We start from the raw sequence: 27,365 nt of genomic DNA, 5'->3' as shown, positions 1-27,365 counted from the left end.
TCCACCAGGTGAGAGCCCCCCCTGCACTGACAATCAGCACCATTCCGCACACATTCCAGTTCGTCGAGACACTTGGACTTGGCTCCATCCAGAACTGTCTTCTTCCGTGTCATTCCACGAACTGACCCTTTCCGATTCAGTCCGGGAACTGACTCCTTCCGAGTCACTCCAGGAACTGACTCCTTCCCTTCGTACACCTTCAAGCACAGCCAGCCTCGACCAGTGCTGCAGCCCTCCGCAAAACTGTGCTCAGTGTCCACGACACGATGCAGGCACCACCCACGGGCACAGCGCTTGCTTCCAAGAGATAGTGCCTGTTCCAGTGGATGACTCCCCGTCGCCGTCTACGTCTGTTCCCAGCTCGGCCGCGGTGATGCCCGTATTTACACTCGTGGAAAAAAGTATAAAAGTAGGGTTGCTATGAAAGTAATATACCATGTCTGAAACATTCTTGTATCGACTTCATTATGAAAGACATAAAAAAATCATGACGGAATCACGTAGTTCCTTTCATAACACGAGTAACAGAATAAGGCGTTTGCATTTCCTAAATGGAAACTGGTACAAAGGCATTCACTTTCCTTTTGTGTTATTGCGATGTTAGCTCTTTGTCCAACCTCCGTACTTCCTCATTACCCCAAAAATTCTCTTCGGCATTAGTATTGTTACCGTCTGTAATTCTTGCAGTGAAATTGTCCACACTTCTATTTCTATTTCAGCTCACATTCGGACTCAAATTGCCTTCGATTACGATAAACACGCCTTGCAAGTATTCCTCAAAGGTTTCCCACACAGTTCAATTCCGCACTACGAGCAGGCCAGGGTGAGAAACCTAGCGTTATCTTCAAACCACTTCTTTGTTGTAGCCAAAACATGTACCGATGCATTATCTTGTTGAAACATTAGACTTTCGCGGCTTAAGTACTCATACATTCTAATTCATTCTGTCTCTAGCAACTCTGTTCATTCTAGTGTTCACCCAAGCAAAGCGTGATTCATCTTTACTGCAAAAGACTGCCCAAATCATAAGACATCCGCCACCAAAATTTCTGCTCATTCTTACCTGCTGCTCTGTTCTCAGATCATAGCTATCATAATGAAATCCATCCTGAGAATCTAAATTAAACTTCTTCCAATCACAGATAATCACATTTTTCCCAGTCTGAAGTCCATGACATATGTTTTCCAGTACACTCCAATCTGACCTCTTTATGTTTGGGCGTTAGAGAAAGTTTCTGCAGTAGTTTCAGGAAAGGGAGATGCCTGTCATTTGAAAAAAAAAAATCGTCGCATACGTCTAGCAATTACTGACAACTGCAAATAAGCATTAAGTTGAGAAGAATAACAGTTTGTGTCCTTCACTCTGTGCAAAAGAAACCGTTTCGATGCCTCAAATAATTTTCTACGACGTCAATTCTTTCAGTTATGTCAATATTGTGCTTCCAGTGTGACGAAATTATCAATCACTGCACTTGGACTTTTCAACTTCTTGGCGATTTAACGATTAGACAGTCCCATTTCCTTGTACTCACCTACTCACCGACTTTTGCTTTTTCATCACACGGTAACTGTTTTCCACGTGGCCGTGTCACAATTGTGGTTTGTGTACACAATAATCACTACCACTAATTGCGTCTGTTGCCTGTTTGCAGTAAAGGCAAATATTAAAACATTAACACCACACAGAAGGGACTGTCTTTATACTGAGATCTACCCGCTACCAACTGAATTGTTGATCTTCTGTTATATACTGTACTACTGACATCAAGCGCGATACCATCTGACTGAATTTATGAGTATACTGCATCTGATACTATTGCATATACACTATGCACAAGTATTCCAAACAACAATGTTAAATGTCCTACAAGCCTTCATGCTTTTATGCTAAACTCCACTACTACATTTCGTGAACCGTTCCGTCCACTTGTCGCGACACTAGCGTGACACACAACTTGCGAGGAATTTTTGAGACGGGGAAAATTAACTGTAGAGTTTGAGATGGTACACCGGTTAGAACCGTGGTGGAGAATGGGAACGAGAATGTGCCTGCTTCTAATTTAGGTAAAGTATTTGAAAACCTCCTGTATACGAACGTGTATTTGTTGCTATGTGTGCAGATTTAGCTCGACATTTGCAGTACAACTATGCCGCCGCCAATCGACGAATCACCCAATAATGCACTGAATCAAAATGGTTCAAATGGCTCTGAGCACTATGGGACTTAACTTCTGAGGTCGTCTGTCCCATAGACATTAGAACTACTTAAACCTAACTAACCTAAGGACAACACACACATCCATGCCCGAGGCAGGATTCGAACCTGCGACCGTAGTGGTCGCGCTGTTCCAGACTGTAGCGCCTAGAACCGCTCGGCCACACCGGCCGGCTGCACTGAATCAGTGCCAAATTAACTGTATCACTGTCGAAAGTGCAAGTACGAGTTAATGTTCTCACGTTGTTTCCAACTCGTTCGCAGACTCTTACAGAGAGTCTTTATGTTTCATTAATGCTAGTGATTCGCTTATATATGGGCAATTCGGAAAGTAAGCTCCGATGGGATGCGAAATTGAAACCACAGTGAAAATCCGACGAAGTTTTGCACAGATGTGGTGGGCAGTGACTTCAATATGCCCGTCGATCGCTTCACGTCGATCTTTTCAGTTCTCAGCGCACAGTGAGCACGTAAAGATGCTTAGAACACTAGCATATCCCGCCAAGTATGAGGGCCTGGTGAGAAATTTCGCCTGATGTCATGCATCCTTCATAACATAACTGTCATGCGTTTCCTTCTGCATGAAAATTCTCGGCCGCACTCTGAAGGGGCAGTGAAGATGCTCCTGCAGCGTTTTCTATGGGAAGTGTTTGATCACCCACAATAGAACCCGTAATTGATTCTTCCTGTGTTTCATCTCTGCTCACATGAACTGCTAGCTATGAAGACAATGTTCTGGCACGGAAAACGAGTTTTAGACCAGCGCAGAAATTTGGCAGGAAGCACAGGCGGCTTGCTTCCATGACGAGGGTATTGGAAAGTTGGTACAATGCTACGACAAATGTCTAAATCGGGGGAGGGGGGGGGGCGACTATGTAGAGAGGTAGCTGGCAGGTGTAGCTAACTATTGCAAATAAAACATTTCTGATTTTCATAGTGGTTTCCATTTTACGGCCGATCACACCTTACTTTCCGAATAAGCCTCGTACTAAGTGGTCATTGAGCCTAGTAACGTCACTTTTTCTTCTGGCAGAGTTCCAGAACATCTGCTGGCGCCGAGTTCACTCTGACCACGTTACCATATATAACACAACAGAAACAACGCCGCATATGCAATCTACTCAGAGACACCTGAACTGAATGTCGCATTCCGCGTAGAATAGGTACCCACTGTGAATGTGACAAGAAACATAGCCGTTCTGGTTAATAAGCGAGCAGCTATTATCTGCCAGTTACCAGTGCCATACATTCATCAGGATAATTTAATTTAAAAATGTTAAGCTTCATGCAACATAGAACGATGTATCATGATTACTTGATTTTCTTCACGTATCGACTAGACGAAAATTTTGAAATTTAGACAAACTTCCAAACAACAATTGCAACAATTATATTTTCGTAGAAATCGTTTTAGTTGTGTGCAATATTGCTCATAAAGTACTTTTGTACGACTTGAAACCTTACTTTCACTGTCTTTCGACTTGAATTGTAAACAGATTTGTCGCAGTCAGTTTTGTACTTGTCTTGTAACATTGTTAGCAATGTTATATTTCACTCATAAATTTCATAACTCTGTAAATTTCTCGTTTATTTCTCCGCTTCATAACATTCATCTGAAGGTTACTAGCCGGCAGCTGCGGCCGAGCGGTTCTAGGCGTTTCAGTCCGGAACCGTGCTGCTGCTACGGTCACAGGTTCGAATCCTGCCTCGGGCATGGACGTGTGTGATCTCCTTAGGTTAGTTAAGTTTGAGTAGTTCTAAGTCTACGGGACTGATGACCTCAGATGTTAAGTCCCATAGTGCTTGGGGCAATTTATCCATTTGAATATGAAGGTTACTAAAATCAGTTGACCTTGTGTAAAGCGCTTTATGCATCTAGAAATATTATGTAAATATTCTACTTAGTTCCTATCACTCTTCTCTGTATTGCTTTATGTAGCTGCACAATTGCTTCTCTGGTGTCGTCAAATTTCCTGGAGTTAAACTATGCATCGTATATCCTCTGCTTTCTTTTATTCCCTGGTCGTCACCATAAAATAAAATAAAAACGTATTTTGATATGACAACCTTATCAATCATGACGTCTCACATCTATCTATTATTTCGTTCCTTAGCAATGAAAACTTAGTGTTCTTCAATAAAACTGTATCCTATTTCAAAAGATTCCGTGCGAAAAGAATGAACATCGTTATTATTTTCTGACCATCACTCACTTCCTAATTGGCTGTACTGTAGCTTGGTATTAATGATCAACTCAAATGCTAGCTACTACGTTACGCTTTCATTCTGTAGCCTCTAACATTCCCGGCAGGCTACTAATAGCTTACTGTGAAACAAAATAGAATGTTATGCATTCACCAGATATAATTTTTTACGCATAATGTCTGTTCTATGGAAAATACGTTATCAGGGTTTTCAGACAGGCTGACGTGAATAAAAATTGGGTTCATATGGATAAGAAATGCTAAATGCATATCAGTCGTTCATACTTTACATCAAAAGAAAGCGTTTGAACTGTTGGATGACACTTTAGTGCAGGAAAAAGCGCTTGTTCTGAAGAACTGCTGAATAATGACGCTTGAAATCTACACATAATCTAAATTACAGTCATTGGACACTGCGTTGCTAGCATCTGTTTTTTGTTCTTTATACGGTTTTGGGGTATCGTAAAGGCATTCTAGGAAAAAAAAAGCTGCACCACAATGGGACGGAAGTCGGTAGATGCGGTGTAAATGCATAGAAGAAAAAATTATTACAATTTCAAAAGAAAAAAATGGATGATTGATTCAAGAGAAAAAGCTCCACAAATTGAGGAAGTCAGCATAGCTTTAATACACCTCTGGCCCCTGTGAAAGCAGTTATTCGGCTACGCATTAATTGATGAAGTTGCTAAACATCCTCTTGAGGGATTTCGCACCAAATTCTGTGCAACTGGAACGTTAAATACAAAAACCCGTGGCAGTTGGAGGACCCTGCCGGTAATGTTCCAAATTTTTTCAATTGGGGAGGTCAGGCGAACTTATCCAAGGTAGGGTTTGGCAAGAACAAAGACAAGAAGAAGAAACTCTCGCCATGTGTGGCCGGCTCAGGATGGCTCGCCATGGAGGGTAACAAAACGAGACAAATCGTTGACGTTCCGCAGTGCATAATGATGCTGCGCATGCCGACCAAAGTCCTCACAAGCTGCGACATGGTCGTGAATTGAACAGTGACCCGAATATAGAATAAATTTCCTTTACTTCACAAATGTTTTGTCGTCAAACTATCGGTTTCGGCCTATGATGACCATCTTCAGATCTGTTTTACAGAAACATGTCCTAATATACTGCCACTATGGCTCCAGTATATTCGAACCTGGCAGCCGTTTTTATAAAACAGATCTGAAGGTGGTCATTAATGACCGAAACTGGTAGTTTGATGACAAAAAGTTTGTGACCATAGACGTGAAGTAAAGGAAATTTGTTCAGAGAGGTCTCGTTATGAAAACAAGTGACAGCTCAGACCACCACTCCTGACTATCCAGTTGTATGACAGGCGACAGTGAGGAGACATATCTTTGACCGGGACATTCATTGGCTGGAGTATAACTGTCTTCAGTGATGAGTCCCGGTTCGGACTGATCCTCGATGACCAGCGGTCTTTGGTCTGGAATCTCGCAGACCGGATTATTATTTTCTTCATTGACGAACCCCGAGTAGAACAGAGTCCCGATGACCGATGAAGATGTGTCTGATGACGTCATATGGCCTGACAACTGGGAGTGATGGTCTGGGACGACATTTTTTTTTCATAGCAGAACACCTTTGGTTGTCATCCGTGACACCTTTACAGCACAGCGGTACGTCAACGAAATTCTATGACCTGTCTTGTTGCTCTTCATGCAGCAAGACAATGTCCGGCCGCACACGGAATGAGTTTCTACTGCATGTCTTAGTGTTTGCTAAACCATACCTTCGCCACCAAGGTCGCCTGATTTGTCCTCAAGTGAGAATTTTGGAGGATTAAGGGTAGGGACCTTCAACCAGCTCGGGATTTTGACGACCTAAGGCCACAGTCGAACAATGCTCGGCACGATATCCCTTAGACGGACATCCCACTATGCCAAACCGAATAGCTGGTTGCATATGCACCAGAGATGCACCAACGGATTAGTGACTTTCTCAGTTTGTGAAGCTCTTTCTCTTGAATAAATCATCAAATATTTCTGTACATTTACATGTACATCACCGATTTCCGTCCCATTAGGATAATTCCTTCATGAAGAGCATTTTTTCTTTTTTTTTTTTGTCCTTAGCTTACGAGAACGAAGTTTCCATTCTATCTCGAGTGCAGTGGGTCAGGGGAAAGTAAACGCTGGGAAAAACGAGAACTATCTGTAGAGATAAAAGATGAGCACTTCTTACTGATAAACTCTAGAGTAGTTCTCTTAACTTAAATTTATCTTTCTCTCAATCAGTGTATCGACTCGAGAGCTGATACGCGTCACCACATATTGCTATATAAAGATAACAGCGCTATTTGGTACAGCAGTCACGGGCCATCTTCTGTTCTCGTCACGGCACAGATATGACGTCACTTGTTTCCTCAGTATTTCTGATAGTCGTCGCCCTGGCTGGCTACACGGTGAGTACAGACCTTGCGGCGTTGTCCAGCAAAGGGTACATAGTTCTTTGTTTCGTTTAATACAATCTTGTTTTCTTATTCCTGTCAAGTTCAACGCATTATCTACACTCACTGTAATAAATTACACGCTTAAGATTGACCCGAATTTTCTTTAACTTGTCGGATTCGCTTGTGAAACATCTATTACCCATACGTCCCAAGGCATTTTCACTTCAGATTTCGTCATTCCTGACCATTTCAGTATTCATCTTTCTTACGACATTTCAGAGAGTTACAAGTTTTCATGTTTCTCCTCCGTCTACGAGTCAGTTTCATGCAGATGTTTCTTCCGGATGAATAGCTTCAGGAAAGGACTGTCAGTTCATCATCATTACAGTCGTCAGTTTGCAGTTCACTGCTGAATGATCGCCTCGCTCACTAGGTGTAGAGGTCTCGCCTCGCTCTGTGCACATCTACGTTGTTTCTGGATCACCTGTCAATAGTTGGTCGTCTTCAGTTATCACTTGTAATCGAGAAAGGTGCAACAGCGGTAAGACACTGGGCTCGCATCGGGAGAACGGCAGTTCTCAGACCTGTCCGTTCATCTAGGTTTAGGTCATCCATGAATTACGTTAATCGCTTAAGCCGTATGCAGGATGGTTTCTTCGTAAGGGCATAGCCAATTTTCCTTCGCTTTTCTTTTTCACTCCGAGCCTGTGTTCAGTCACTAACGACCTTGTCGTCGACGGGAAGTTAACTATAAGCTTTCTTCTATTCTCATCGATACGTGTGTCAACCAGTAGGTTGACTAGATGTTCCGTCTATATTCAGTTAATTTACATTATATTCATAACGACGTATTCAATCTCACTCTCTTTCCTGGTCCGTTTGTTTGTTACTATGTTCTGCTAGTAATTCAAAATACGCATTTCTCGATAGAATGTCCAGACGACCTCAGTTATTTAATAATTTTTACGCTAATTGTTCATGCGTCTGCACCGTAAGCTACAGGTGTTTGCCATTCCTGGCAAAGCTGAAACATTATTCCAAAAATGTACAGAGTGCTTCATGGATGTGGAACCACCCATCTAAAAGCAATTAAGATGGATAAATTAAGTCACTTAGTTTGAAATTGATGGGGAGGAAACTTTTGAGGCTATGTTACCAAAGTATCGGCCATTTTGGAAACTACTACCTTGGATACAAGTCGTAATTTCCGTACTGAAGAAGCGATTCATTTGCCGTATCAAACACGTAGAGATTTACTCGAGGAAAACGATAATATCTTTGACCGAGTATAGCTTTCCTTGTTCTCGAGTTACTTCGCGTTTTGTACCAAACAAAGCAACTGCTGGTGTTAACTCATAAAGCCTACAGTATGTGTTCGACCCGACATGCTGACCAGCAAATTGTAAGGTTTTTACTATCCGCTCAGCGCGCTCCTGAATGTCACTTAGCAAAACACGTACAGGAATGCTGGAACGGGCAGCGACAATCCACTGCCAGATGTGTGCAGGGTTTCTGATCTTAACTGCATACACACTGCATAAACCTCTACGACCTTTAAACGTGTGCTCAAAATTTTTTATATTGAGCTACTACTTACCCCAGTTCCCTGAGAGAAGCGTTGAGCACTGTCTCTGGACTGTTAGTGTAGGATGCCGGAACAGCGATTCATGGGGTTTCATGTGTAGCCGTTTTAGACCACCCAGTCTTCGGGTTACCGCGACAGAACCAGTTTCATGCAGTTTCGCGAGAAGTTCCATAACCGTATTGCGGATAAAGGGTGCTCTGTTTTGGTCGCATCAGTTTTAACTCATCTACTGTAACACGGGTGCTCCTCAATCCTGATATCAGTACGACCTCAGCTCGTTCGTCTTGGATTAGCACCATCAGCTTCACGTCACCTGTAAGGAAGAAGTATCAGTTATGACTCGAGAATAAATGAAGCTATGGATTCGAGGGGCATGAAAGGGAAGCAGTGGTTGGGAAAGGAGTGAGACAGGGTTGTAGCCTCTCCCCGATGTTATTCAATCTGTATATTGAGCAAGCAGTAAAGGAAGCAAAAGAAAAATTCGGAGTAGGTATTAAAATTCATGGAGAAGAAATCAAAATGTTGAGGTTCGCCGATGACATTGTAATTCTGTCAGAGACAGCGAAGGACTTGGAAGAGCAGTTGAACAGAATGGACAGTGTCTTGAAAGGAGGATATAAGATGAACATCAACAAAAGCAAAACGAGGATAATGGAATGTAGTCAAATTAAATCGGGTGATGCTGAGGGAATTAGATTAGGAAATGAGACACTTAAAGTAGTAAAGGAGTTTCGCTATTTAGGGAGTAAAATAACTGATGATGGTCGAAGTAGAGAGGATATAAAATGTAGACTGGCAATGGCAAGGAAATCGTTTCTGAAGAAGAGAAATTTGTTAATGTCGAGTATAGACTTAAGTGTCAGGAAGTCGTTTCTGAAAGTATTTGTATAGAGTGTAGCCATGTATGGAAGTGAAAGATGGACGATAACTAGTTTGGACAAGAAGAGAATAGAAGCTTTCGAAATGTGGTGCTACAGAAGAATGCTGAAGATCAGATGGGTAGATCACATAACTAATGAGGAGGTGTTGAATAGGATTGGGGAGAAGAGAAGTTTGTGGCACAACTTGACTAGAAGAAGGGATCGGTTGGTACGACATGTTTTGAGGCATCAAGGGATCACAAATTTAGCATTGGAGGGCAGCGTGGAGGGTAAAAATCGTAGAGGGAGACCAAGAGATGAATACACTAAGCATATTCAGAAGGATGTAGGTTGCAGTAGGTACTGGGAGATGAAGAAGCTTGCACAGGATAGAGTAGCATGGAGAGCTGCATCAAACCAGTCTCAGGACTGAAGACCACACCAACAACAACAAATGGACTAATAGAAGACTCCACTATTTTTATCGTATTATTCACTGTTTGATATGAAAATCTACGAGTTGCATACAACATGGTGACTTACTAAATGACCATTGTTCTGTTTAGCCACCTGTGTCTGTTTTAGAAGGCCGATTCCATGCCTGTGGACTACCTTGTATTTCCTTTTACAGCAGTACTCCAGGCAAATATCTTATTTAACTACAGTGCAACACTGAGGTATGTTTTATTTTGGTCTCTAACTCTGTATTCACATTTTTGTAGGTGGGGCAATACGCAACTGTGCAGACAACGTATGGAGCTCTGCGGGGCGTGGGTAACACCACACTCAACGGAACCTCTTACTACCAGTTCTCTGGCATCCCATTTGCATCCCCTCCTCTCGGTGAACTTCGCTTCAAGGTGAGAACCAAGTCTTTTAGAATACTGAGCGGAACATTGCATACTAGGTGTGCTACAGTGAGGCGGTGGTTTTGTGATTGATATCAAAATCGAGAATGTGAGGCTTACAGTTATTCGCCAACTTAGTACGCCCGATTAGAAAAATCACTTTTCTTCCCAAACACGCTCTTGTATTGTACTGAAGAAATCAAAGAAATTTCACACCAGCAGCAAGTATAAGGTGCTTTTGCGCAAACAAATCTTCTGCAATCCATGCTGCTACAGGATCTGAATGACAGCATAGAATTACATGGCACGAATGCTCTTCCTGTGTCTCTCTGAAGTGCTTTCAGAAAAAGAGGTCGAATCCGGGGGAAAGAAACTTCCAGTCAAATTTACTGCCTCACATACTTGGGGGTGTGGAGGATAATAATTTTTCATGACATTACTTGTCAGCGTGGCTTATATCAAGGGGACTGTACGCTACGTACAGGGATGACGTGTCGATTACTAACTCATACCTGTTTTTATAGTCCAAGAATCTATTGTTACTGAGCACTTCATTGCTACTAGGTACTGGATGAGGACCGTAATGTAATCTAAGCCTTCACGTGAAGTTTCTAGAACAATGATAGAAAACTGTAGGAATATGGCTAGAAGATAATGCAATCATTGCATTGGTTTTTGCTCATCTAAAACCTAATTCTCAATCTTCTCCCAAGGAAGACTTCTGAGCGTAATTTTACAAGAATTAATTTTTTTGATAATTTGAACACACTGCCTTCCGCAACAGGTACTGTGTCCTTTGTAACAGAATGTAGCATACATTTTCAATTCTGTTCGTGTACCTCTATGGATAAAATTCGCCTGAATTGCCCAGAATGATGTCCAAACCGATCGCGAACATTTGTCGCCCGGTGACATGTCGCATTGTCATTTCCATCGTTGCTGGTGAACATGAAGTCCATGCATGACCAAAAGTGGTCTACAGGTAGACGAAGATAACAGTTTCCGATGATCGGTTCAGCTGGACCAATGGACCAAGTCCATTCCATGTAAACACATCCCACACCGTTATGGAGCCACTACCGGCTTGGACAGTGCGTTGTGGACAACGTGGATCCATGGTTTCGTCTTGTCTGCGCCGCACTCGAATCCTACAATCAGCTCTTACAACTGAAATCAATACTCATCTGATCATACCGCGGTTTTACAATCGTCTAGGTCCATCCAATACGGTAACGAACACAGCATAACACTGCAAGCGATGTCATGTAATAACAAAAGCAAGTCGACCGTCTGCTGCCTTTGCTCGTTAATACCAAATTTCGCCGTTCTGACATAACTGATACGATTCTCGTACATACCACACTGATGTTCAAATGTTCAAATGTGTGTGAATTCCTAAGGGACCCAACTGGTGAGGTCATCGGTCCCTAGACGTACACACTACTTAAACTAACTTATGCTAAGGACAACACACACACCCATGCCCGAGTGAGGACTCGAACCTCCGGCGGGAGGGGCCGCGCAATCTGTGACACGACGCCTAAAACCGCGCAGCCTCTCCGCGCGGCCCCACACTGATTTCTGCGTTTATTTTACGCAGTGTTGCTTGCCTGTAATCACCGAAAAACCTACGTAAACGCCGCTTCTGTCGGTCACTAAGCGAAGACCGTCCCCCAATGCGTTGTCCCTAGAGAGAGCTAACGCCTTGAATTTGGTATTCTGGACACACTCTTCGCACTGGGATTTCGGAATGTTGAACTCCCAAACGATTTCAGAAATGGATTTTCCCATGCTTCTAGTTCCAACTATAATTCCACGTTCAAAACCTCTTAATTCCGGTTGTGCGGCCATAGTTGTGTCGGAAACCGTTTCAAATGAAACACACGCGTACCAATGACAGCTCCGCCAATGCACTTATCTTTTATATTTTGTGTACGCGATACTACCATTAATTTGTATATATACGTATTCGCATGACTGCTATCACGTCAGAGTAGAATGTATCTGGGCAGTAATGCTGTGGATACGTGCACATTAAACGCTGTTTTCTGCTACACGGAAGAGACTGGGCGTATACTTTCTCTTATCAAAAACGGAGATGCCTCTCACCGTGGTCGGAGCAAATAGTGTCTCGCATAGCACGGCTGCTACGTGGAACTACAAGAATGTTAGATCGGTCTCCGCACTTTTGATAAGAGAACGACATTCACGTCTAGTTGCATACAGTGAAAAATCCAACAACATCTGCTGCTTTTTCAGATTTTAATGAATGTTAGTTCGAGTTTAATCCTGAGCATTCCAGTCGTTATTCATTATGTATGGAGCAATGGCAACCTGTTTCCACAGCCGCCGCAGCCGCCAGCTGCCTGGGAAGGAGTGAGGGACGCTGTGGAGGAGGTTGGCGCCACCTGTTACCAGGATCGAGATGGCTACCTGTTCGGAGCGGAAGACTGCCTCTACCTAAACGTCTACACACCTCAGGTACGCTCGCCACCTGCTGACTTTCCCCTGTGTTCACGCACCCAGCGAACTCTTGACAGTCTGGAACCACGCGACTGCTACGATCGCAGGTTCGAACCCTGCCTCGGGCATGGATGTGTGTGATGTCCTTAGGTTAGTTAGATTTAAGTAGTTCTAAGTTCTAGGGGACTGATGACCTCAGATGTTAAGTCCCATAGTGCTCAGAGCCATTTGAACCATTAGAACTCTTGACGTGAAGCAGGTGTTCGATCTGCTAGATGTCACATCATAACAACTGTGTCTTATGGCAGTCTGGGCTTTCATGATAGTTATCATCGAAGGTAAGATTTTCTACTTTGCTATGCCACATCATATTTCTCTTCAGATTTCTTCTTCACAGCCGAAGTTTCGACTCATCTGGTGGCATCTTTTTCTGTATATTAGCCTGTCAATTTCGGAGAAGAAATCTGAAGATTAGCATGATGTGGCCTAAGAACCGACAATATTTTCCCTTTTATTGTTTCTTAGCTTACAGTAACCTAAACAAATGCAATGGTTAAAAACTGGTTTTAGTTCACCTAAATTCCATTTGGTGTTATGTAACTAGAGAGTAATTAATAATTACAATGCACAAGGCTTGTGTGACAGAGTCACGTTCGAAAATTTCAGGCGCGGTTGCGTGTGACCGTCATGGGTAGTTAAGACGTATTTTTTGAAACTCAAAATGGCCAGAGAGGCCTTTCACATCTGAAATATAATATCCATTCAAATTTCGCGTCAGTCGCGTAATAGTCGAATGAGTAGCGCCACTATGAGGATGAAAAATCAGATGAGCGTTAGTTACCTTTGAGGTTATACGTGGTCAGTTGATGTTGGTCAAGAATGCCTTTAAGGTGACAACGACACCATTATTAGCACATCATTGAGTTTGAATGAGGCCGTGCAATAGGGCTACGAGTATTTGAATGTTCCTTCTACGAAAATGCATAAAGACTTAGCAAGGACGTAGCTACTATACACGATTGCTGACAGCGGTGATCATGAGAATGTACAGTCAGACGAAGACCGAGCTCTAGACGACCACGTGGCACCACCGAGAGGGAAGACTGCCGTATTCGGCGTACGTTTCTTGCGCATTGTACTAGAACTGCAGCTGCAATTGGAGCAGCAGTTGGCACCAGAGTGACATACCGAGCTGTTACAAATCGTTTACTTCAAAGACAGCTCCAAGCCAGGTACACCGTTGCGTGCAATCCACTGATCGCAAACCACCGCAATTTGCTCCTTCAGTGGTGCCAAGTGAGAGCCCACTGGAGGGCAGGGCGGAGGTCTGTTGTGTTTTTTGTCGAAAGCTGGTTCTGCCTCGGTGCCAGTGATGGCCGTGTGATGGTTAGGAGGAGGCCAGTTGAGGACCAGCACCCAAATTGTCTGCGTGCTTCACACACTGGACCTACAACTGGAGTTATGGTCTGTGGTGTGACTTTGTATGACAGCAGGAGCACTTTTCGTGGTTATCCCATGCGCCCTGACTGCAGCCGGCCGAAGTGGCCGTGCGGTTCTAGGCGCTGCAGTCTGGAACCGCGAGACCGCTACGGTCGCAGGTTCGAATCCTGCCTCGGGCATGGATGTGTGTGATGTCCTTAGGTTAGTTAGGTTTAACTAGTTCTAGGGGACTAATGACCTCTGAAGTTGAGTCCCATAGTGCTCAGAGCCATTTGAACCATTTGAACCAGCCTGACTGCAAATTTGTACATCACTCTGGTGATTCGACCTATTGTGCTGCCATTCGTGACAGCATTCGAGGGGGTGTTTGCCAACAGAATAACGCTGGCCCACATACAACGTTTGTAACCCTACATAATCTACACAGCGTCAACATGTTGCCTTGGCCCGCTCGATTACAAGGTCTGTCTCCAGTCGAGCACATATGAAGAGCTTATTTCATTAGCGGTACAAGTCCATTTTTGTTCATATTGAGATACCAGAAATATCCAAGCATATGACTTCTTGCTAGAGATGAACCTTTCTTTCTGTTTGTTTGGATCATTAATTTCAGAAGCATTATAGGCAGAAAAGTGGAGGTAATGGACTTGTACCACTACTGAAATAAGCCCTGCATATGGAGCATCAACGGACGACAACTCCAGCGCCATCTACAATCAGCCTTCGACGTCCCTGTACGGACCAATTAAGTGCAACAAGCATGGAACTTCATCCCACAAACTGATATCTGGCACCTGTACAACACAAATCATGCACGTTTGCGTGCTAGCATTCAATATTCTGGTAGTTACGGTAGTTGTTAATGTACCAGCATTTCACATTTGAAATGATTTATCTCGCGCTTACATTAACCCGTCATATTGCAATGGTAATCAAATATTTTACTTATACACAGATTAGATGCTGAAGATTAGATGGGTAGACAACATAACTAATGAGGAAGTACTGAATAGGATTTGGGAGAGGAGGCGTTTGTGGCGCAACTTGACTAGAAGAAGGGATCGGTTGGTAGGACATGTTCTGAAGCATCAAGGGATCACCAATTTAGTATTGGAGGGCAGTGTGGAGAGTAGAAATCGTAGAGGGAGACCAAGAGATGAATACACTAAGCAGAATCAGAAGGATGTAGGTTGCAGTAGGTACTGGGAGATGAAGAAGCTTGCACAGGATAGAGTAGCATGGAGACCTGCATCAACCCTGTCACAGGACTGAAGACCACAACAACAACATCACAGGTATTTTCGAAATTTCGATTCTCAAATAAATTTTTCGGGTTTTAGGTAACTGTCTCCGTTAACCAGCTCATGCGTTACTACTTCTCACTGCTGGGGTAGGCAAAGTGAGCACAATCAGAGGTCTTAACTACTGAGGAAACTTGTAATGACAGCTGTCGAGAGCCCGAGGATTTTATGTCACTTGATGAGACTTGGAAACGGAGAACATTTTATCTAAGGATCATATTAGTTTTTAATACACATCATAAATACAATAAACTTGGTTGCTTTAAAAACCTTCATTACGCTGGTTGTATTTCTGTGTATGACAGGTGTCGGAGGACGCGCTGCTACCGGTCATGGTCTGGATCTTTGGTGGTCACTTCACCGGTGGCAGCAACTCTAAGGAAGACTGGGGGCCCGACTTCTTGCTCGACCAGGGAGTCGTTGTCGTCCTCCTCAACTACCGACTAGGGGTCCTGGGTACGTCCCACCATGTGTCGCCAAATAAATACTGAAGGCATGTTGAAAAGTAATGCCTTCGAATTTTCACCAAATACGTACTAAAAGCGAGGACCCAAAACTATGGCCTCCGAATTTTTTATGCGAGAACTCTTACAGCTTTTTTAAATAAGAGAACCGTTATTAACATTTTACACCTTTATTATTCACGTCTAAATACTTGCACACCTGTACCGCCGGGAGTCTTCGAACTGTAGCGTGCTAAGGGTGGTGTGCAACGTAACTATGTCTGTGCGTGAGAAACAGCGTGCTGTAATCGAGCTTCAAATTCGAAGAGTTCGACCGCACATGGAGCACCCTATCCTTCACCGTGACAATGCCATACCATGCATGAGCGCTGCGACATCTGACACCTGCGACATCGATCACCTTCCATGCAGTCATGATGTGTCCCCACCCGATATTCATCTGTTTCCCAAACTTAAAAGAAAAAAAAAGTCCTCGAGGACTTCACTTTTTGACTTTGATAGTGGTAGCAGTGACTGCTGAGGTGAGGTTGTGGCTCCATCAACAAGGTCAAACACTATACAGCGACGGGATGAACGGACTGCTCACTCGTTGTGAGAAATGTGTTTGTTGCCATTGTGACTATCTTGAGAAACAAATATGTAGACCTGAAGAATAAAGCTGTAGAATGTTAATAACTTCTGTTTTATTTAAAAATCTTTAAGAGTTTTCACATGAAAAATTCGAAGGCATTATTTTTCAGCACAGGCTGGTAGATACGACTCTATACTATGGGTACGCACCTAATAGTATGCCGGTAATTGTAATGCCAGAATGAATTATGTTAGCTATAAATCAACATTACACTTAATTAGTTGATCTGTTTACTCACAAACAAGAGTTGTACATAAACTTATGTGTCCTCAATTAACATACAACTCTGGAATGTAAATTTTTACGTCAGAAGGAAATTAGCTTATTCGTTATAGAAGATTACTGTTCGCCGAGGATCTGATTGTGTGCTAAAAGTATCTTTTTAACGTTTCTGTCTATGGGCAGAGAGTAGGAACTATTGTTGATAACACGTGGGATTATTGTCTTCATGTATTAGATTTGGCATTCTATCTTAACAGTTATTAAATCTCTTGATTGCGTGGTGTGGTATATCACACCTCCCCCGTCTATGACGTAACTCTTTCTGTTTAGCTTTCGGCTCTTAAGTGTTGTTTTCGTTTTGTTACTACTCGTAAGGTATTTCTTAATCAGTGGTCGGCGCTCGCCTGAGGAATTTTCATCTCTGCTGCCAGCTCACTTATAGTCGCTGCAAAGTGGATGGGGGTAGGAACAGGCCACTGTATCTTATCTTGTCGTAGTAGCTGCGAGATAGAACGGCCGCAAACATGGGAGTGGCCGCTTCCTTCCATCATACTTAAAAAAAAAACAAAAAAAAAACCTATGACTCCTACACAACAATGGTGTGGGCTACGTCCTTACTTTAAAACCTACACCTGCATACATCTACATAAAGGAATGGATTATTTGGCTCGTTCCGTGTTCTTCAAAATTGGTCAAGCCATGCCGTCACTGATCTTCCTAAAGGTCTTTCGCGTCTTGGTTTATGTTGTTTTATGGCTTTCCACCTTAACTGATATTGTTTTATTATGTTAATTATATTTACATATTAACTTCACTACGGATGTCATCATTTTTCTTCTTATCCATCAAAGTAAACCCAGCCACGTATCTAAGGAAATTCATTTCATACGTTTCTTTCCCTTTTCTTTCACTTTTTAAGAGGCGAGTTTTCACTTCCATACAGCATTAAGGATTTCATAAATTATTAAGGAGAATCAAAAACACTGTGCAGGCAAAGTAATCTCTAGATTTCTTCGTCCAGTCTCAGCAGAACTATAAGAAAAGTATGTGTGGCAATATCTGTGGAAGTGCATGCCGTCACTTCTTCTCTTTTCGCAAGTCAAACACTTTAAATGAAAATTTCTTTGCCCATAAATATTCGAAGCTGCTCTATCTCGGATTGCAGACTACAATAACAGACTATGCCATAGAACTGAGAGCCACGTGATGCCCCAGCTTCAAGATTAGAACGAACTATACTCTTAGAAAATTCCTGTTCTTCGGGATATGGATTATAGTGTAGTGGGTAGTGAGGTTCTATAATTAATTTATTTACGTTGTGTCCATTGCTGTGATCAGTACAGAATATCTTACACACTGGTGTACTTGCTTTGTGATTCAAGCACAGCAATGCCTTTGTTACAGACAGCATGCGCTCAATGTTTTGAAGACCTATCAAAAACCGTAGGCTTGTTAATGAAAACGTTCGGTGAACATCACTCTCTAACCGGACATGGCCGCACAATCACTCTGTCGACCTTATCTATCGCAGTTTCCAGTGAGATTCAAGTGAACTTACATATTATTTAAGTTTTACGCAGAATCTGTATTTGGATTCTTTTGTTGCCATCCTCAATGTAATGTAATGAAATATTCGTGATAGCCTAGTGTCAAAATTCTCATCTTCACTGCTCCTTTCTCCTCTATGGTAACTATTGCTTCATGTCGTATTATACACCGACCGCCCAAAAAAGTTCCGAGACAGTAACTAGTGTGGCAGTTTGAACTAATGACCCTAAACAGTAGATGTGGTATCGACCAGGCAATGTTAAGTACTGGACGTGGGACAGTAGGAGGGAGCATTATACTGCTTGACTCCTTGGTGAAGGTATGTTCTCGAAACTTAAAAAAAAGCCTGTACCGAGCTACTGAGCGTCTCTCTTGCAAAGTCTTCCACTGGAGTTTATATATATGCTCCGTAACACTTTCGCGATTACTAATGATCCTGTAGCGAAGCGCGCTGAAGACGAAAAAAGTGAGTTCAAAGTTTGTCTCGCACACCTTGACTCTCTAACCAAAACAATGACTCGCGGACAACAGGCGCTACCTGACCCAAACGCGAAATGCGGTGTATCCTTTCTGGAAAGAATCACCACGGGTGACGACACTTCGTGCTATCAATACGGATCTAACATAAAACAACTAAATGCAGAAATTCACATAAAGTGGAAGCCCTTGGATGAGCTATTCAAGCCAGTGTAACGTACGAGCTAAAGAACATCCGACAGAAGGGTTTTTCTGACTGTTTCACATGCTTACTTGAACGTTGTGTGAGGTGTAGTCAAGTCGGAGCAGACCACGTAAAACAACCGAAGTATTAAAATCAACATTTTAACTTTTCTCTATTTCCGATTCATCGAGACTCGGAACTTTATGGACTGAGGGATTACATACCGTGATGTACTGTAAGTAGCCTCTTTGTATGTTGGCAGCCTTATTTACTGTGATAAAGTCGCTGACAGCGCTCTGCACCCTCGGCAGGAGATTCTGTGGTTGGACGGACAGTAGTTAGTGACTGGATAGGGAAGTGTATGGACACGATATTCTTAGTGGAGGGTCTGTGTTGGTAAGACATGCATTGTAAAGTGAGATGAAATAGTGTGTTTATAAGAAAATGCACGAGGAAATGTATGATGATGGATGTTTGACTGATAATGTTTGGGCAGTGGAATTATTGAGAACTATATAATTTTTGGAACTGTATGTCACATGAATAAGGTAAAATTTTCTAAATACATCCATGTGAAACTACCTCTTTACTTATTTTTATTAAACACTGACCTACAGAATTTTCCCTGACAAGGACAGCTCGAACTTAACCTATTCATTTATTACCCACATTATACAAGCCGAACACAATCTGACTGCTATACATTGACAACAAGACTGCCAATAACTAACACAAAAGAATGGACCTGAAATGCAAGGAATCCTTACAATAATACCAATCCAAAAAATATGAAAGTAAAGAAATATGAAACTACCTCTAACTCTTGTTAATTGTTTTAAATTCATTTCAGTCACGAATCCCAACAGTACAAATCCCATTCTTTTTCATGCGTCACTTACCTCACAGGAAATCTTCGTAACACGAACTATAGCAACTACATCAAGTAGCAGCTATAGCCAGCTAAATAAAACGATTTTACTATAGACTCTAGCTACTAGGAGGCATATGGTTAGCGAAAGAAAGAGTTTGTTGAAGAGCAAAAAATGCATTTAGAAAAAAGTTTACCTTATTCATGTGACATCCAGTTCCAAAAATTATATAGCTGTCAATAATTCCACTGCCCAAATATTATCAACCAAACATCCATCATCATACATTTCCTTACGTATTTTCTTATAAACACGTCATTTCATCTCATTTTACAATGCATGTCTTATCAATACACAGTCTCCATTAAGAATATCATGTCCATACACTTCCCCATCCACTCGCTAACTGCTGCCCGTCCAACCACAGAATCTCTTGCTGAGGGTGCAGCACGCTGCCAGGGATATTAACACAGTCTAGAGGGCTGCCAACATACAAAAAGGCTACTTTCAGTGCGTTTCACTTCCACTCAGTGATATAACATACAGCAGTCTATATATTTTCTAAATATGTTCAATAACGCAACACTGTTATTGTTACCCAGTACGATGTGCGCTTCATTCCTTAGTTAATTCTGTCATTCTCGGTATGCAGCATACCAACCATTAGTTTCGAACTTTATTTCTGGCAGTATTCTCTGTCTTTAATTTCACTTCAAGGTATTTAGTGACGCACACTGATTCACAAGAAGTGAAGCATCCAGAAGGGAAGGAGGAAACGAAAATGAATTCACGTGGTGGGAGGGTATGTGATGATACTTCAGCCATCACAACATCGAGGCAAATGTATAAATATCTTGGCAGTATGAGGCCATTTATTACTGTGAGGTTTAAACCTCTTTCGCCTGTGTGCACGTTCTGATTCGTTTGGGAAAGGTGTCATAATGCCACTACTGAGCCAAAAAAGGCAAAAACTGTCGTTACTTGGCCTTGATATCCCTGATACTGTCGCCGTAATGGACGACCGATCTTGTCTCACACACGCTCTGTCAGGGTCAGATCTGGGATCTTGCTGCCCACGGGAGTACGTCAATATCACTAAAACAGTTCACAGACACACGTTCCATATGTGGACGAGCATTGCCTAGTTGAAATACGGCGCTGCAGCACTGTGACATGAGAGGCAGGTCTTCAAGACGCAGGATTTCGGTGACGTATTGTTGTACAGTTAGAGTTGCTTCAATCATCACGAGCCATGACCGAAGTCATACTCGACGTCTCCCCACACACTGACGCATGGAGTAATATATCAAGGTCTCCTCAAAATACATGAAGATTGGGCCCTCTCCCTATGTATCCATCGTACTACCCGTTGACGGTCATGTGGGCTAGTGCAGTACCGTGGTTTGTCCAGGAACGCAGTGCGACCGCGTTATAAACAGTCCATGACTGCCGATCACGGCACCACAGCATCCCAGGGAGTCGACTACTAGGGGCTGGGATGGCAGGTGAAGATGTAAAGGTGTTAGAGTGTGCCTGGTGCACAATACAGCGATCTTCCCGTGGTGGTCAGACCTGATTGACCGGAAGCTTGACATCGACTATATCTGCCCTCACTTTCACATGCAGCCCAACATCATGTCACTGTCAAATCCGAATGCCCCATAAATCTAGAGGTAGCATGATTTGACCTTCCGATCAAATGGAGACCCATAATTAGGTCCCTTTCATACTTTGCAAGATGATTATATTGCTTTCTAAAGCGACATCTCCGTACCCTTACAGTGATAATTCAACATCCAACGTTGTTCACGCTCCTTATATATCCTGCCAGGCTTGGTAACAACTGAACACAAAGAACACTGCAGCACTCTGCTGGACATTCTAGGTGTCACAGAGAATTTCAACTCTGATCATATACATACCAGCAAATGGCTTTTACATGTTACATTTTACATTGGCAACAGACCTCATATTCTGGGTGCTTCACTTTTTCTGTCGGCACTTTATTCACTTTTGACATATTATTCATTAACTCTAATTTCAGAATCAAGTTTAAGGAGTTTCATTTTTATATCCTAGTATTCGTATGTTTTCCTCGTTTTCTCCAAATGAAACAACCATTAAAGAGGACATCTCCTCGGCGAATTGTGTAAATTTGCGACTAATTCGTTATTAAAATGGAGCTATGCGGTAGCAGTATAGCCCTTCTTGACGAAGGCGTTGTATATCGGTGTCCCTTTCCTTATGGAAACCTCCTACCTACGACCATCTTACGTAATGTAACTGAGTGACGAGAGAGACGGAGCACTGGAGTCGTATAAGAGAGGATGGCGGTTCAAACCCTTATCCAGCCCCCACGCTTACTCTAACTCACTCGAGGGAAACGGATGGCTAATTTGGAGACGCTTTTGATGATTTCCTTCTCCATCCTTTCCCAACCCTGACACTTATGAGTGACTGTAGGAGGATACAAGATGACTTAGTTGGTGCGATGAATTGCAGATAGCCCTAAATGTAGAAAAATGTAAGTCAGTGCAGACGAGTAGGAAAAACAAACCCATCATGTTCCAGTACAACATTAGTAGGCTTCTGTTCGACTCAGTCACATCGATTAAGTAACTAGGCGACACGTTGCAAAGCAATATGAAATGGAATGGGCTTGTAAGAATTGTAGTGAAGGCGAATAGTAGATTTCGCTTTTTTTTAGGAAAGTCTGGTTCATCTGTAAAGGAGGAGGCATGTGAGACACTCGTACGACCCATTGCTGCGTACTGTTTGAGTCTTTGAGATATTCACCAGCTCGGATTATAGGAAGACATCGAAGCAATTCGGAAGCAGATACTAAATTTGTTACGGTAAGTTCTAGCAACACGCAAGTATTACGCAGATGCTTTGGGAAGGAATGAAAATCGCTGGAGGGAAGGAGACGCTTTTTTTGAGTAGCAGTATTGAGAAAATTTAGAGAGCAGGCATTTGAGGTTGACTGCAGAATGATTCTTCTGCCGCCAACATAAATGCACGTAAGGACCATCAAGAGACTAGATTCACTAGGGCTCTTAGGGAGGCATATAGACAGTCGCTCTTCAGTTGCTCTGTTTGCGAGTGGAACAGGAGAGGAAGTTACTCCTAGTGCTACGGGGTACCCTCCGCCACGCACCGCACAGTGGCTTGCGGAGTACGAATGTAGATGCAGATGTATACCTAGTCGCCGACGAGGCGTTAAATCCTAATATTCTATCCTACCAACGGAATCTTGCCTCCAGCTTCTTTGTCTTACCCTATTTCAAAGTTAAGTAATCGACTATTTTCCCTTCTGCTACTTCGCATGAGCTCCACTTAAGTTACTTTCAGCTCACGTTCCACTATGCAGATTTAGGTTTACCGTGAATTGCCTAAATCACTCAAGGCAAATGCCGACGTAGTTCCTACGAAATGGCACGGCCGATTGCCTTTCCCATAATTAAAAAACGCAGTGCGACCATCTGCTCCATCTTAAACAATATCGTTGCCGAAGGTACGTTGAACTATCGTCTCACTTCCGTGCTTGCTTCCCCCCTTACTTTTATCTTAACCCATGTTTCGCGCTATGACGCCCATTCCACGTGACCCGTCCTCCAACTTGCTTTAGATTTTTCCGTAAGAATTCACATGTAATCAGCCATCTGTGAAACTTCATGCTTATCTTCTTGTAATTTTTTTCTGTGTTCATAGTGTATTTTGCAGCATTGATCAGGTTTTGGATTTGGGTCTCGACTTCACACGAGATGTTTTGTGTGCTGTGCAGGACTGCTCAGTTTGAGTGACCCGATCGCCATGGGCAACAACGTTTTCAAGGACCAGGTGGCTGGTCTCCAGTGGGTGCAAAGCAACATCCGCGCATTTGGTGGCGACCCGGAGAAGGTGACGCTCTTCGGACAGAGTTCCGGCGGCATCAGCGTCGAGATGCACATGTACTCACCGCTCTCCAGAGGTATGCATCTAGTGTCGTCTTACAGATCATGCGAATTCTTTGCTGGTTCATCTGACAGTCTTATTATGTTTGACTTCTTTAGTGCACCAGAGAGCAATATCTTCAAAACTCAGATTTAACTTACTTACATTTAAGAGAAAATTCGTACTTGATATTAAAAGACTGCTTTAGGACTTAGATACCGATAGACAGTAATGAAAAGAGACATTCTTATTGGTGTGCTGTACTTTTACTGTTATGAGAGAAGCGACCATTTAATTTTTAGCATTTATTTTTTTACTAAAGCATATTTACTTCTCTAATACACTCTGTAATTCACATTACCAAGTAATCACAGAGTTTCTAGATAGGCCTCCTTTTTGTCTGTTATTACCGGCCGGTGCGGCCGAGCGGTTCTAGGCGCTTCAGTCTGGAACCGCGCGATCGCTACGGTCGCAGGTTCGAATCCTGCCTCGGGAATGGATGTGTGTGATGTCCTTAGGTTAGTTAGGTTTAAGTAGTTCTAAGTTCTAGGGGACTGATGACCTCAGATGTAAAGTCCCATAGCGCTCAGAGCCATTTAAACCATTTGTCTGTTATTAAATTGCTAGTATGGTCATTCCAAATCGTTATTTGCCTTTTAAAGTTTTCCTTTTTCCTCATTCTTAATGCTTTAGCGGGTCCGTGTGTTAGAATTTCTTTAATAGTATTCAGTTCATAGATTAGGGCTCGTCCTGTATTCTATAGTAAATTTTTCCATACCGAGATACATAATGAGAGAAATATCCCTTTTCAAAAATGCAGCAAAAAGTAAATAATCAGATGTAAAAAAAATACACGCAGTAGGATCCGCAACAGATGCTGGTCGCAATATGTCAGCGTAACGTGCGCGCTGCCCAATGCACCTGATCACAACTATGACCGCAGCGGCTCAATGGGCAGAGTTTGGTCGTATGACAAAGTAATATCGCGTTCGGCCATCCTGATTTAGGTTTTCCGCTATTCCACTAAATTGCTTGAGACAAATACTGGGTGATTCTCAGCCTTTCCTAATCCGATGGGACCAATGACCTCGCTGTTTGGTCCCTTTCCCCAAACCAACCAACCAACAAAATAACGGACGGACGATGCGAATGATTGTAGTCGGATGAGTGCGCGTTGCCCGTTCGCCCTCCATATAAACTATTCGCGCCCAACGTGCCGCAATCGGGTAGTGGCCACACTACCGCGCCACCGCCCTAAAAGCCCACCACCCTAGTCGGCACAGCGGCTCTCATTGTTAATCCGCCGGACGGATGTGATCTGTGGCCAGCGTCCCTCCCTGAATCACGGAAGCGGTGTGCTAACGCGCCCAGTTATCCGGGCGGGTCATTTTATTCTCGCCAAAATCGTCCTCAGACAATCGATTTCAGTCAGTTGCAGCTGTCTACAAATCAGTTCAGAAAATACCATCCATGTGGCTCTATTAAATAGGTCATCACCGTCATAAATCGATAGTATGACGTTTTAGGGGTCATAGACGGGAGTAAACGAAACGAATTGTCAACTATGATATCAAGTACTTTGCTGCGCATAGACATATGCATTGTTCAAAAAGATTTCGGGCTTGCAGCCGGTCGTCGTAAACTTCATTGCACGATATTTCGGCCGGACAACTGCCAGATATCTTCAGGTGAGCCGAACGAGGACTGACGAAGACGTTCTCCGCTTCGTCTAATATAGTACGCTGATGGTACTGCCACTTCTCGGTTCCTGTTTCTGGTTGAGAAGGCCCTGTTACTTGCTGGGCCGAGTGTCCATTGTCTCTGAACTACGTCCTTAAATGTGCAAGTTCATTAGGCAAATTCTCTGCACCAGACACCGTATGTGGCCTGTGTACAAGCGTTTTAAGTAGACTCATGGTTTGTGATAGGTGATGGCAACTTAACGAATGCAAGCACAAATCAGTGTGAGTGGGCTTATGATAAACGCGTGGAATTCCGTCATCTCCGAATTTTGCTCGAGACGAAGACGCCAGAAGACTTCGATAGCTGCGGCCAGCGACAGTACCGACGGCAGCTGAGTCTCGCAGTTCCACCAGCGAGGGCGCTGTCACTGGGCGGTGTGGTCCTTCTGTCTCCGCGACTGCAGCGCACGCGCGGCAGTGCTATCAACGCACTATGTAAGACGGAGCGGAGAACGTCTTCGTCATTCCTCGTTCGGCTTACCTGGTGATGGCTGGCAGTCGTCCAGCCGAAATATGGTGCAATGAAGTTTTCGACGACCGGCTCCAAGCCCGAAAGCGTTTAGAACAGTTGATTCGCTGGGAAAATTTCAAATTTTACTTCCTGCATTGTTTCTAATGAACGAAGAACAAATTAACGGCTCCCTAGAGGGGTAATTTAAACTTGAAGAGTTTCAGTTTCTTACAAACCGTCCCCATACTTTTTTTGTCCACTTACCTGTACCTTTCAAGATAACGATCTGATACAGCCTCAAGCTGTCATTCTTTATTTGTACACTAGTGACCAATTTAACTCTTAGACCGGTTACAAACTACCTGGTAAACGGGAGTTGTAGGAATTCGTTCATTAACAGTCGGTTGAAAGATAAACACATCAGAAATCAGGTGATCAATTTTGCTAGGATTAATAAAAAAATACTGCACAACAATTGAGTTATGGCGCTTGATGAACAGTACATGAGAAAAAGAATGAAGTACCGGGGAAGGGAGGAGGAAACTAAATGGAATCTTACGGGTTGAGAGGGTATGTTATATTATTCCAGTGATTATAACATCGAGTGAAATATACAAAAACTTGGGCAGTAAGAGCCCACGTTATCAGCATTCATGCAGTGATTGTGTTGGCAAGGGCCTCATAAAGCCGTTAAATTCTCTCCGTTCGCAAGATAGCCATACAACTTCGTAACTGGTCCTCCATAACATGGACGGTCGCACAGGGATGGCGATGACGTACAGTATGATCCATAACTCTCTCCAGGACAGAATCACGTCACCCAAACAGTACATAGAAACACGTGCCACGCGTGAACAAGCATCGTAGTGTTGAAAAATGACGTAATGGTACTGCATGTAAGAGATAACACATAAGGGCCCAAAATCTCACAATTCCCCGCCACTACCCAATCGTGACATGAAGTCATATCTGACGGTTTCTCACACAACGACGTTTGCGCCATCGTCGCCAACAGTGGTTACTTATGGTAGTGCAGAACTGTGATTAGTCACTGGAGGCAGTGAGACGCCATTCATTACAGTCCGTGATTGCCGATCAGAGTCCCAATACAGACGCAGCCGTTTGTGTTGTTTATGAGAACCAGAAAATATTAGATACAGGCTCCCAGGTAGATGCCATTTTCCTTCGGTTCCGTAGGGCGTTCGATGCGGTTCCGCACGTTCGCCTGATAAACAAAGTAACAGCCTACGGAATATCAGACCAGCTGTGTGGCTAGATTGAAGAGTTTTTAGCAAACAGAACACAGCATGTTGTTCTCAATGGAGAGACGTCTACAGACGTTAAAGTAACCTCTGGCGTTCCTCAGGGGAGTGTTATGGGACCATTGCTTTTCACAATATATGTAAATGACCTAGTAGATAGTGTCGGAAGTTCCATGCGGCTTTTCGCGGATGATGCTGTAGTATACAGAGAAGTTGCAACATTAGAAAATTGCAGCAAAATGCAGGAAGATCTGCAGCG

General features: G+C 43.1%; 1 protein-coding gene across 1 annotated transcript in view; it reads left to right on the top strand.

Moving 5' to 3' along the window:
• Nucleotides 1-6,746: 6,746 nt before the first annotated feature.
• Nucleotides 6,747-27,365, top strand: part of LOC126195097 (acylcarnitine hydrolase-like) — a 49,758-nt gene continuing 29,139 nt past the window's right edge. Inside the window, exons 1-5 of the mRNA XM_049933562.1 lie at nucleotides 6,747-6,838; nucleotides 9,994-10,131; nucleotides 12,466-12,600; nucleotides 15,629-15,779; nucleotides 23,503-23,688. Of these exons, the coding sequence (XP_049789519.1) occupies nucleotides 6,782-6,838; nucleotides 9,994-10,131; nucleotides 12,466-12,600; nucleotides 15,629-15,779; nucleotides 23,503-23,688 (667 nt within the window). The 5' untranslated portion in view covers nucleotides 6,747-6,781. The remainder of the gene's footprint in view (nucleotides 6,839-9,993; nucleotides 10,132-12,465; nucleotides 12,601-15,628; nucleotides 15,780-23,502; nucleotides 23,689-27,365) is intronic.

The sequence above is a fragment of the Schistocerca nitens genome, chromosome 7, assembly GCF_023898315.1.
Source record: "Schistocerca nitens isolate TAMUIC-IGC-003100 chromosome 7, iqSchNite1.1, whole genome shotgun sequence".
NCBI lineage: Eukaryota > Metazoa > Arthropoda > Insecta > Orthoptera > Acrididae > Schistocerca > Schistocerca nitens.
This window is presented reverse-complemented; position numbering and strand designations above follow the sequence as displayed.